Genomic DNA, 12,191 nt, shown 5'->3' on the forward strand with positions numbered 1-12,191 from the left:
CCTCCAGGATTCAGATCATTTTCCTAGACCTCTCTCTCTCATTATAGTGGCACGGACAATCCAACAGGTAGATAATTACATCACTTTTGTTTGGTTTAGAAAGTACACGAAGTGAATGCTTAGCATCCTTTTACCACCCTTATGTTTTTCTTGGCTGGGCTTGAAATCACTTGGCTATGTATGAGTGCATCTGAAATGACCACAGACATATGCTAAGTCACCCGGGGCAGCTGGTCCCACCTTGAAGTTTCTAGAGTTACCCTAAAATTGGAAAATTCACTTGAAGATACATGAAATCGGACCATCCTTCGTCACAGGTAAGGATGTATTAAAGCATCCTGGTTCGTGGGAGATGTTCTGCATTGCTGCCCCGCCTTTGAACTACAAGATGTCATATGAACATCCTTACGTCAAAGTGAAGCCAAAAGAGCTCAGCTATAAATTTCAAATTGTACAAAACCATACCAAAAGCAAGTATAAAATTTTATTGGAATGCAGCAGTGTAAATCTCTTGAAGTTTTTCCTCTCCCATTTAAGGAGGAGGAGAAGAGTGCAGTAAATCGGAAGCTTTGCTCACTGCGTTGTCTGACGCAGATCACCCATTTTCTTCTGCACAGGGGCGCACGGGCTTGGAACACTGGCGAATTTTCTCTGTGCTGTTCTGACTTGCACAATACAGAGGCTGATTTAATTTGACAGCAAAGTAACACCAAGCCCCCAAAATAAAATTACTGAGATGTAAAACAGCGTCAAAACTCCAATTAGTTTTGTATCCTTGAAGCTTCTGGAGGAAATCTAAAAGGCTCCTATCACGAGGAGCAGGCATCAATTTAAGCTGCAGAGATTACTAAAATGTAACCCTCTAATTGAAATTGCTCAGAGCACAATATGACAGAAAGAATCAGAGGAAAATAAGTGAATTTTTTCCCCCTCAAAAATGACTCATTACAGAGACTGTTCTATTAACTTTTAACACAACGTTCCTTTTGCAAGAGCTGGAAAAACCAAGGGTTTCAGAGGTCTCCACAGAAGAGGCACCGGGCACAAGAGCTGTACATGCTTGTGTCACGGAATCATACATAAGCATTGACCATTTGTGCAACACTGAAAGATACTTAGTATTTCACCAGATCCTGGGCATTTTGAAGTATATTTACAACTTCCATTAAGGAGGCAAATTATTGGGACCAAACTTCAGCTTTTGAATGAATCTGGATTTTGTCTCCAGAATAAAGAGAAGTATCTCGATGCCCAATTCACACCCCATCTCTTTTGCAAGCTACCCCAGTTTTCCCAAGTATGCTCACTCCCTTTGAAGCCAACCTCCAGCTCACTAACAGAGGAAACCTGTCCCCTTGACTCTGGTGGGTTCACATTTGTTTGGAAACAAGTCGATCGTGGCTCTCTGGGTCAATGCCATTTTCCCAGATGAGGCAGTGAAGGACCAATGCAGAGGATCCAGCTGGGAGTCAAGCCACAGTCATTGTGTAGGTCAAGACTTCTTAGACCTTGCTTCACTGCCAGCTTTGCCCAGCCTGGTGCCTTGTGAGCAGGGCCTCTTGGGAAGGGTGAAGCTGAGTTTGGGTTTCAGAGTTGGTTGGGGAGATCAGAGAAAGACCCCCAAATGGCTTTCCTCTCTGTAGGGGCTTCATGAATAGAGTTCAGTTCTCCTGCCCGCTTGATGGCATTTACTGGGAAGCATCATCCGTCTTTGACCGTGGACGCATCTTTCTCTGGAAGCTTCAGATCTCTATCACCAACCGATCTTCATCATCGCTGCTGGTGTCGCTGAACTCCACACGAGTTTGCTTTCTCATTCCTTCCAAACTCCTCTTCCTGAGGGTTTTCGAAGGGGCTGCAGGGATCTCCGTGGGCTGCCCTGGGCTAGACGGAACCACACCATCCTTTAGAGCGATGAGTCCAGATCCTTGACATTTCCCACTGTCATTTCCCACAGGAGGGCAGGGGACCCGCACTTCTCCACACCCATATTGCCCCCCGGAAGGGAAAAATGTCTTGTGTTTCCCTTCCTCTTGGTGTGAACTAGCTGAACCTGGTCCTGAAGCTGGTATTTCAAGATGAGTGTTTCCAGTGGACCCCAGTGGAACGGAACCTGAAAGTCTCTGCCCAGATGAAGGTTTCCCTGGCAAGAGGGATGGGGACACGCCCTCTGCTATCGTTTTTCTGTGGGGGGAGCTTTGTGTCAGAGTCTCCCTTGCACCCTGGCTGTGGTCTTGTGGTTCCACACTGTGAATTCCCAGGGTTGTGTGACCTGCTCTTTCCCCCAGAGAAGGACAAAAGGCAGCCACAGAGGTAGCAAGGTCATGGCAGAGAGAGGTTCCTTTGGACTCAAAGGAAGAAGGCTCTTGAGCATCTGAGAAAATGCGTGGTGTGGAGTCTGTTGAGACTTGCTCCGGGGGGGGCGGCACGTGAGTCTCAGGCAATCCCACGTCCAGACCTTTGCCACGGGCTGGAAGTCTGTCATTAGCCACTGCCACCAAGGAGTCGGATGGCAGAGATAATCCTGACCTCACAGCTGTATTCTGAGGACGACGATCCCCATGCTCACCGGCAGATGGAGAAATCTCCTGCAGCAATGTGCAAAGGAAAATAAATGGAGGGAAAAAAGGTTAATTGGTACAAAAAAACTTGTGGTCAGAAACATGGTCCTCAATGGGAACAAGGTCTGGAGGTCTTAATGATTCTTTACAGAGCCTGAACTTCAATATAATGTTCTCATCCGTTTTCATTAATAACTAATTGAGGCATTAACTCCAGTAAAGTTCCGTGTTGACACACAATCAGCTACTGAAACAGCTCTGCATTTGTATCTGGCCTTGTGAAAACCCAGCCACTCAATTATCCAACCAGTTCTGAGCATCCGATTTAAAATCATCACTGCTCCTGCAGCGGGTGTGCTACTACCGTGCATTTGCGTTTTTCCAGATTAGCGGTTTTTCAAGGTGCGGTCTGGACTAGCATTTTCATGTTTCTCAACCCAAGGCCCCCCAGTCTGCCTGGCGTTGATTCCGCATTGCAGTGACCTCCGCAGGTGATAGGCATCTCTATTCAGGTATGAAATAATAAGGGACTTGGGATTTTTTAATCAACTGTGAGATCATCCCAAGTTCACAGCCCAAGTCACCAGCTGATTGAGCGCCATGTTTGGAGGCATCTGTTTGCCTCACGGGGTTTCTGTGCCAAGAAACCTCTAGGTGGCCCGAGGGAGTTTTGCCACACTGGGCACTAACAAGAAAAAAGAGGCATAAATCTAGAAAAGAGAGAGGTAGACCGCTCAGAACCACAGTTCCCACCTTCGAGGTTGATCTGTCTGTTTCCCTGACCGCTCTTGAACTTGGGTGAGGACAGGAGCTTCCCGAGCTGTGTCTGTTGCCCTCCTTCTTCTCCTCCTTCTCTCCGTCCCCAACACAAAGAGATGATTCTGGGGCAGCACAAGGTGGCTCCCCTGACAGATTTAGACCTAAAAAGGGGGGAGGCACACGGATATACACCTGAAGTTATAAAGTCAGCCAACAGTCATTTCCTAGGAGTTGATCTGTGTCTTCAGGACCAGCCCCGAACTGATAACCTCATCTCACACGGTGTATCTGGGAAATGGATTTACCGTGAAACAGTTCACATGGTCAAACAAAACGTCTCCACTGTTGATAAGGAAAGAAATGGCAAAACCAATTCCCAAGGCAGAAAAATCCCTTGATTACAGATATTTTAAAAGATATTTCATGTGAATCTTTTTTTCATCAAAGTCATCTTCCTGGCCACATTGGTTAATTTTGGATCGGTTTGAATTCTCTGGCCATTCAACTGAGGGTCGAGAGTAGAAATTTTCCTATCATGTAGGATGCCTTAGTCTCCATCAGAGCGCTGACAGCAGGAGGGAGGTTGGTTTTTGTGTTGCTGTTGTTCTGTGGTGGTGTTTGTGATGTGTCGGGGGAGAGGGGTGACAAAGATATGGCCTTGACAGCATCCCCCAAACAGCATCTCCCTTTCAGGGGAAGAGGTGCCCTTCCCGCGTCCTTCATCATTACTCTCTCCTCCATTTTGTCATTATTGGCCTGGGATACAAGTCAGAAGGACCACAGAGTTTCTGATCTCCTCTCATGATGGGATCAGAAAAACATTCTAGAAGAGCTGTGTCACCAGAGAAAAGCATTCAACCCACTTTTACATCTGCTTTTAGCTTGATTAACGCTACACAAGCACAGAGTTTTTAAAAGTCAAGTATTTCTGCGTATTAAGAGAAACAGCCACACCTGCCCACCCACTCATCTTTTCCCACTTTGGATTCCTTTTGTATTTATCTCCTTCTCTCCTAAGAACAAGCGTGTAGCACCCCTTCTGGATTCCCTGTTTCCGGTTTGGAGGATAGCCTATGACGTCATGAGGGCAGAGGAGGGTTTAGGACGAGCTCCCCCCACAATCCTTATCACCTGCACACCTGGGCACACCCCCCTCCCGTCTGTCCTCTCTACAGTCATACGACTATTATGTCATAATTTTGTTTAGGATATCCAACGTTTACACCACTATGTTCAGGAATACGCTCTTCACCACCAAGCCAGGTAGTGTGCTGTGATTACAATGACTTTCTTGCCAGCACTGTTTTCCCTGGAGTCTATCATTATTTTGTCTTTTTCTTTTGCTTACTTTTTTGTATGGACTTATTCCTAAAAATCATCCTCCCACCTCCTTCCCAGTGGTCTTTTATTTCATTTATTAGGTTCCATTTCATTTCCTTGGAAATCTCTCTCTCAAAGCTTTCTGACCTGCTCCCCGTGGACCACTGCTCCCTTGGCCCGATGGGGGCTGAGCCCCTGTGTCACCCTCATCCTGGCAATTTTCTGCACCTCCTTGGTTCCTGGACACCCACGCTTCTTTTTCCTGGGTTTACTCTCTTTGCATTCTTTCTTAATGCAAAACTTCCGGCAGCTTCATGAGAAAGGGTGAAATAAAACTGTTTAGACTTTAATTGGCTACTTGTCTGGGTATAGCTGTCTGAATTAAAAGTCATTTTCCTTCAGGACTGAAGACGTGGCTCCACTGAGCTCTAGTTGTTGAGAAGTCTGGAGCCAACATGATTTGTGGTTCCCGATCCTTTGGAGGAAACCTTTCGGTTCCTCTCTCTCTGGAAACTCCTAAACTCTTTTTTATGCCAGTGTTACCACGGTCCTGGGTCTATTTCCATTCATTGTCTGGACACTCAGTGGGCCCTTTCAACCTGAACCACGTCTTTCCATTTTAGAAAAATATGTTATTTCTTTGATATATTTTTTTCCTTGTGTTTTGTCTTTTCTCTTTTCCTAGAACTGCTCTTCGTAGGTTATTGGGCATCTTGATCTCATCCTCTATTTTTCTTATCTTTTCTCTCCTATTTTCTAATTCTTTGTCTTTTTCACTTGGGAGAACTCTTTCAACTTTCTATTTCAACTCAGAGGTGTCCGTGTCTGCTATCATGTTTTTAATTTCCAAGAGCCCACTCATTATTATTATTAATTATCATGATTCCTTCTTTATAGCATCCTGTTACTATTTCATGGCTCCAACATCTTCCCTTCTGTCTCAGGCAAGATTAATAATGATCTGTGGTCGTTGTTATTGCTGACGTTTGCCTCTTCCTATATTGTCTCTCTTTCTTCCAAGTTCCTTTGTTTCTGTATGTTTTTATCTCTCTCTTTCCTACTGAAGGCTTCCCTGAGATACCCGGCAATCTTAATTACCTGCTCATGTTTAGGAAATAGGCACTGAAAAACTGGTTAGAAACACTTTACAAACATAAAATGTCAATCGTGGACCTCTCTGCAGGGTTATCTGGTTGCCCTGTTGATGTGGGAAGACCTGAAGTAATCCCCGTTAGGTCTTCCACACAGGCTGGTCGGCTTCTGCCCAAGGAGTTCTCTGATCTCCTGCCTGGAAAGTGTCAGGCAGGTGCCAGCATCCTGCAGTCAGAATTGGGATTGAGAGCAGGGGCCTCAATGTGCGGTGCCAACCTTTGGTTAAACCCTCTGTTTTCAGTACAGCCCCCTTGCTCCCCAGCATTTTGTAGAGTCTCCAGAGACCAAGCCCCGAGTATTATTTGGGGGCGAGAGTGAGGGACGTGACCAGGCTCTGAGAAGCAGGGGTGGGGTGCAGATCTGGCGGGGGGGGATGAATGCTGCTGATTCTTTCAACCAACGCTCCTGTTTTCAGCCCCACCTGGTACCATGGATTTCTGAATGTCTAGGGCTTGACCACCGTTAAACGAGGATTAAGTTCACTTGGGTCTGCTAATCAGTGACCACTTAGCCTCTGCATTCCAGCCCCTACAACTGTGGCGCCATTTCTTCTCCGGTCATCTTGTCCCCTTGGGCCAGGACATTCCAAACACATTCCTTCATTAATGTCTGGGAGGAAAGTGTAGGAAGTGTATGTCCTCCACCTTGAACCCAAAAGAACAGACCTACTTCTTACACCCCCAGGGGTAGGTCACTAGATGATCGAGCACACTAATCTTGAGCAAATCAACTTTAAAAATCCATCAACGTTGCGACAATTTGGGAAAGGAAGCAATGATTTTTCCTTTAATACAAACAATCTTCACGTGAGCACCACGTTACTGAGATCACCTAAAGATGCAGCACAGGGGTCTTTGGTATTTCATTCCTCCACTCAACAGACATGTCCTGGGCTCCTTCAGGGAGCCAGGTACCATGTTCAACCCTGAGGAACTGGAGGACAAGACCAAGGTGCCCTGGCCCTCAGGAGCCTCTGTTCCAACGGGGAAGAGAAACAGAGACAGGTGAGATAATTGAGGTTGTGACAGGGGTCACGAAGGAAGTAAACAGGGGGGAACCCCAGAGAGGAACGATGCCCAGGAGACTATGACAAAGAGGCAATGAACAGGAGAGGGTGGAGTAATAACAGAAGTGATGATAAACAGGGAATATCATAGAGAGTAACAGTCCCTGAAGGGCAGATAGCAGAGAGTAACTGGCTTGCCTAGTGGAGGAAGGCATCTCTGAGAAGGTGACACCTGAAACGAGACCTTCAGGACAAGAAAGAACCAGCCCTCAAAGGCCATTCCAGACAGAGGAGGAACAGAGGCAGGGGCCCTGCAGTGGGATGGAGCTGGGAGGATTAAGGAGTCAATGGAAGGCCGTGGTGGAAAGACGGTGGGGAGCAAGGGGCAGAATGAAGCTGAGGGAGCCACTAAGGGCTCAGATCTTGTAGGGTGCAGGCAGCCCTGGGAAGGGGTTTAGATTTTATTCTTCATTCATTGTGAAGAAACCAGTGTTTCCAGCAAGAGGTCTACATCTTCTAAAGAGGCACTTGGCTACTATATGGAGGCTGAAGAAGGGAAGAGGGGAAGAGGATGGGAAAACCAGTTACAAGGTTCCCAAAGTAGTCTAGGGGGCCAGGTGAGATGACTTGGCTAGGGCAGTGGAAATAGAAATGGAGAAAATGTACGGATTTGAGATCCATTTGTATTCTCACCTATGAAAAATCACCCAAAGACCACAATGATGAAAAACGTTTCTAGAGCCCCAGAGTTTACCAAGCCCAAGCGCCTCGCTCTAAGTGGATTAAGCTGTGCTCCCACAGTGACAAAACCACCAGGCAATTCATTCAATTCAAAGAAGAAGTAAAACCAATTAGTACAGAGAAAATAATCAGATTGGCCAAGCATCTCCTCAGCAGGTCGTTTGGGTTTTTAAGCTCAACGAAAAGGCCATGCACGCCTTTGACCAATAACTTCTGACTCATCCGAGAAAGCAAGGGAAGGAAAAACATTGATTTAATTTGCTTGTGACCTAACAGTCTACAGAGAAAAGTGCGTTATCTTTAATCACTGTGAAAAATGCCCAAATAATGTCACAGAAGTGTGTTAAACGAATTGCGACTCTTGAAGAAGGAAAGCATCCTTGCTATTAGATGAATGGCCCTTTTCAAAAAGTCAGTAGGGCTCCAGTCAAGTGTTGAAGCACAGAATGGCATCCTCTTTACGTTTCGGCATCACTCTGTGAATCACTTTGTACATCTTCAGAAATTATGGATTCCACCGTCCTACCGCAATCTTTGCGAATTCGACCGCTCTTACGCTATTACCAGAATCTTACTATAGAACCCCTCTCTCGTCACAGCTCTGTGTGCTGTTCTGCCCCCCACCCCGATTAAAGGCTGCGTTTTTAATAATTTCCCTCAGAAATAATTGCCAAACCACGTGGAGAGAGGAAGAGACTGCTTAGTATTGTAGCAAATTTAAATTTAGCCATCTTGAAAAGGCGACAGGAAACTGTAAAATAATTAGAAGGAAAATGGAGTGAAGAAACAACACGATGAAACTTACAGCTTAACTGGTGACATCTTTAATGTCAAGCCTCCTGCAGGCTGTCTCATTGCAAGGCCTTGTTAAAATGCTAATAGACATATTACTCAAATATCATTATCTGAAAATGTAAGTAATTTGATGCCTTTTCATTAGTTGCCCCAATATACCCCAAACCTCCATGAATTTGGAGTCCAAAGACACTGAATTATAAGGAAGGGGTAAAAATGAGTCTATCACGTTGGCCTCATTAAGTAAGCTATAAGCATCAACACAATCCCAGGGGTAATCTCCCAGACTACTAATTTATCTGAGATGAAATTGTTTACAAGCACCCCTGCCATTGAAGGATGCAAAATGTGCTAGCAATTAAAATTTGCAATTACTTAAGGAAAGCGGGGCAGAACTCTAAGAGGAATCACTATGTGGGCAGTTATTTGCTCATATTCCAAATACTAGTTGAGCCCCTTTGAGTCCATATTTTTTGAGTCCATTTATGAGCCCATATGATTGAGCCTAAATATTTATTGAGCACTGAGCACAGTCAATGCTCTGTGCCAGGAACTGTGCTGAACACAGGCAATTTATTCAGTGACAGAGGCAGATACCCTCACAGAAATGACAGTCTAATGGGGGGAGAAATTCAGCCAGCAAATAATTATACCAAAAAAAAAAAAATCACTTACAAATAACAAATGCTAGAGAGGGAGAAAAGGGAACCCTCCTACACTGTTAGTGGGAACGTAAATTGGTGCAGCCACTATGGAGAACAATATGGAGGTTCCTCAGAAAACTAAAAATAGAGCTACCATGTGACCCAGCAATCCCACTCCTGGACATATATCCAGACAAAATTCTAATTCAGAAAGATACGTGCACCCCTATGTTCATAGCAGCACTATTCACAATAGCCAAGGCATGGAAACAACCTAAATGTCCATCAACAGACGAGTGGATAAAGAAGATGCGGTACACATGCACAATGGAATACTACTCAGCCATGAAAAAGAATGAAATAATGACTTTTGCAGCAATATGGATGGACCTAGAGACTATCATACTAAGTGAAGTAAGTCAGACAAAGACAAACATCATATATCACTTATATGTGGAATCTAAAATATGACAAATGAACTTGTCTACAAAACAGAAACAGACTCACAGACACAGAGGACAGACTTGTGGTTGCCAAAGGGAAGGGAGGGTTGGAGGAGGGATGGACTGGGAGGCTGGGGTTTTGCAGATGCAAACTATTATATATAGGATGGATAAACAACAAGGTCCTACTGTATCACATGGGGAACTATATTCAATATCCTGTAATAAACCATAATGGAAAAGAATATGAAAAAAATAAGAAAAGTCCAATTGGAAAAAAAAAAATCACCGAACATATGTAGCAAATGCTAGGAAGGGAAAAGCAGAGGGTGCAATGAGATGGTACAATGGGGCCCTGACCCCACCTGTATCCATGGAAACGAGTAAAACCATGCATACTGTAAAACTGTTCCCACAGGCCACCTGTTTGGGGCTTGTTTTCTCTCTACCGAGTCTGAATCATTCATTTGAGTAATTATTCAACCAATATTTTTTAAGGCTCTATGGCACACCAGATATCGGACTAAAATTTTTTGCAAGTAAATTCATTTGTTTCTGCAATCCTATTACAATTTTTGTTTATAAGGCCTCTGAAGAAGAAAAAAAATACGGCTGAAAATGATGGAGGGAAGAAGCTTTATCCTTCTCAGGCAAGGGCTGGGGACAGTCATTCCAATCAGAAAACGATCAGAAGTGGGTGGACTGTAGGAGGTGGGGAGCGGCCACCCACTTGAGTCCCACAGGCAGAGAGTGACTTGAGAGGGAGCCAGGAAAATATATTTATCGAGAACAGCATCGGATATTTCTGTGCTACCCTAATGCAGTCTTCGGAAAGTTCGCCTCTAAGTAATCACAAATGAATCTTTTATTTCAGAAACCACTTTCCTTCGTGGTTCTCATCTCTTTTCTATTCCTTTGATGAAAGGCAATCAGGACAAGAACTCTTCCCGCACAGAAATTCTTCACCTAGACTATGTTTAGTGCAAAGCGGTGTTTAAAATCTTGCTTTAAGTTAAAAGTTGTATCCTGTCCAGACAACAAGAGAGTGACTTTAAAATACAGAGTGAAAATAGGATGATGAAATCACGTCAGGAAATGAGATGATCAAAGAAATGCCATTTGAAACGTTAAATGCCAAGACAGAACGCAGCAGCCCATCTAGTCTATGTATCGTTATTTTAAAAGTTTCCTATGGCTAAATGAAAATTGTCTACGAGGGTCCCTTCCTGGGGACCTAATTGATACACTCACAAAAGCTTCTCCTCTTGCCTCGAGATTTACACCTTGGAAGGAAGGAGAAATTACTCTGTTTCAGCAATTCTGGAGCTCTGTGACTTAACTAATAGCTTTAGGGAAAGAATTAATACTTCTCTATTAATTCTAATGAGAAAAGATGTAGGAAAGTCATTTGCTCCTGTCAGAGAAGGAGAGAGAAGGCAAAGGGGGAGAAAAGCCCTGGAGAGACCCCTCCCCAGCCTTCCTGATTCTTCCTGATGCTCAGGAACATTCTGAGGAGAACTCTTGTGAGAACAGAAGGGTTGAGAAGGGTGCTTGCCCGAGGCCCTAAATCACAAAAAGAAACCATTGCAGAAAACCCAAGGGAACAAAGGCAATGTCTCCCTTTCTTCCAGGGACTTATTCAAGCCTCTTCATCCAGTATTTAGAAACTGTACCTTTTATGTGTGTGTAATTAGGTAAAGCTTTTACTTGAGAAACCACCTGGAATCACGGCCGTGTCTACACTTCTGTTCTGGAGATGAAAGGAAAGTGTTTTGATCACTTTCTCCTCTCAGATATTTTCTCCCAATTCGGTGAATGGGGCTGGTTTGAAATATTTCCGTGACTTTAAAGCTTGGTTGTGTACAGAATTCAACAATATTCCTTCAGAAAGCGAGACAGAGGCCTACAGGATAGAGAGAAATAATGAAAGTGGCTCAGGAACACTCTTAGAAAAGTTGATCTCAACATCTACCAAAGAAAATGGGATTTGTGGGTCTGTTTGAGCCAGTGGTTTTCAGCCGGAGGTGATGTCCGGGGACTTTCCTGGACGTGTGGTACACAGGATGGACCCACGCCCACCCTGGATGGACCCAGCTGCGAAGGTCAATAGGGCCACAGCTGGGAAACCCTGGTTGAAACCAAGAATCACAAACTCAAAAGCTACAGGGCCAGACCAATAACAGAAACAAGGGCTTCTGCCTGGGGTGAGGGCTGTGGATGGAGAAGGAGGACAGGTCCAGCCTCCAAGGGCAAGGCTGCCCCTCAGCTCCCACCTACCAAGACCACCGAGGACCAAGCATCCAGTTCGCCAGAACTATCCATTTTCGAAGAGAAACCAGAAATCTGAGTTCCATGATTCCCTTTCAAACACTGATAACGCGTTAATTTTCCAACAACAGCGCCGTGCTAGCCAACACATCTGTGGCCTGAGTGCTGCCAAGAGAGGCCAGCGTGAGACCCTCTGTCCATGAAGAGGCTCCAGGGCGCCCACGTTGGAGGCGAGGCTTTCGTCTCCGCGCAGGCTCTGGTCCTTCGCAGAAGCAGTTTCTTTTCAAAACGACTGTTAAAAAGATATTTACGGGAGAGTGACCCTGTTTTCGAAAAGTAAGTTAGTAGTATCTTATAAAATGAAATTTATAATTATAAAACACGCATTGATCCAGCAACTGCTCTTTGCGAAATGGAGCAAGAATATTTACTGCAGCAATAGCTGTGGTAGGGAAACCAACAGAACCAACAGGAACAACCATCAATACAGGAAGAGTTGAAT

At 44.8% G+C, this 12,191-nt stretch overlaps 1 protein-coding gene across 1 annotated transcript in view; it reads right to left on the reverse strand.

Annotated features, from left to right (window-relative positions):
* Positions 1-1,742: 1,742 nt before the first annotated feature.
* ZNF831 (zinc finger protein 831) overlaps positions 1,743-12,191 on the reverse strand; it is a 72,340-nt gene continuing 61,891 nt past the window's right edge. The window contains exons 4-5 of the mRNA XM_060078589.1: positions 3,315-3,481; positions 1,743-2,588 (exon numbers count right to left, since the gene is read on the reverse strand). Of these exons, the coding sequence (XP_059934572.1) occupies positions 1,743-2,588; positions 3,315-3,481 (1,013 nt within the window). The remainder of the gene's footprint in view (positions 2,589-3,314; positions 3,482-12,191) is intronic.

Source organism: Mesoplodon densirostris, chromosome 16 (assembly GCF_025265405.1).
Source record: "Mesoplodon densirostris isolate mMesDen1 chromosome 16, mMesDen1 primary haplotype, whole genome shotgun sequence".
Lineage (NCBI taxonomy): Eukaryota > Metazoa > Chordata > Mammalia > Artiodactyla > Ziphiidae > Mesoplodon > Mesoplodon densirostris.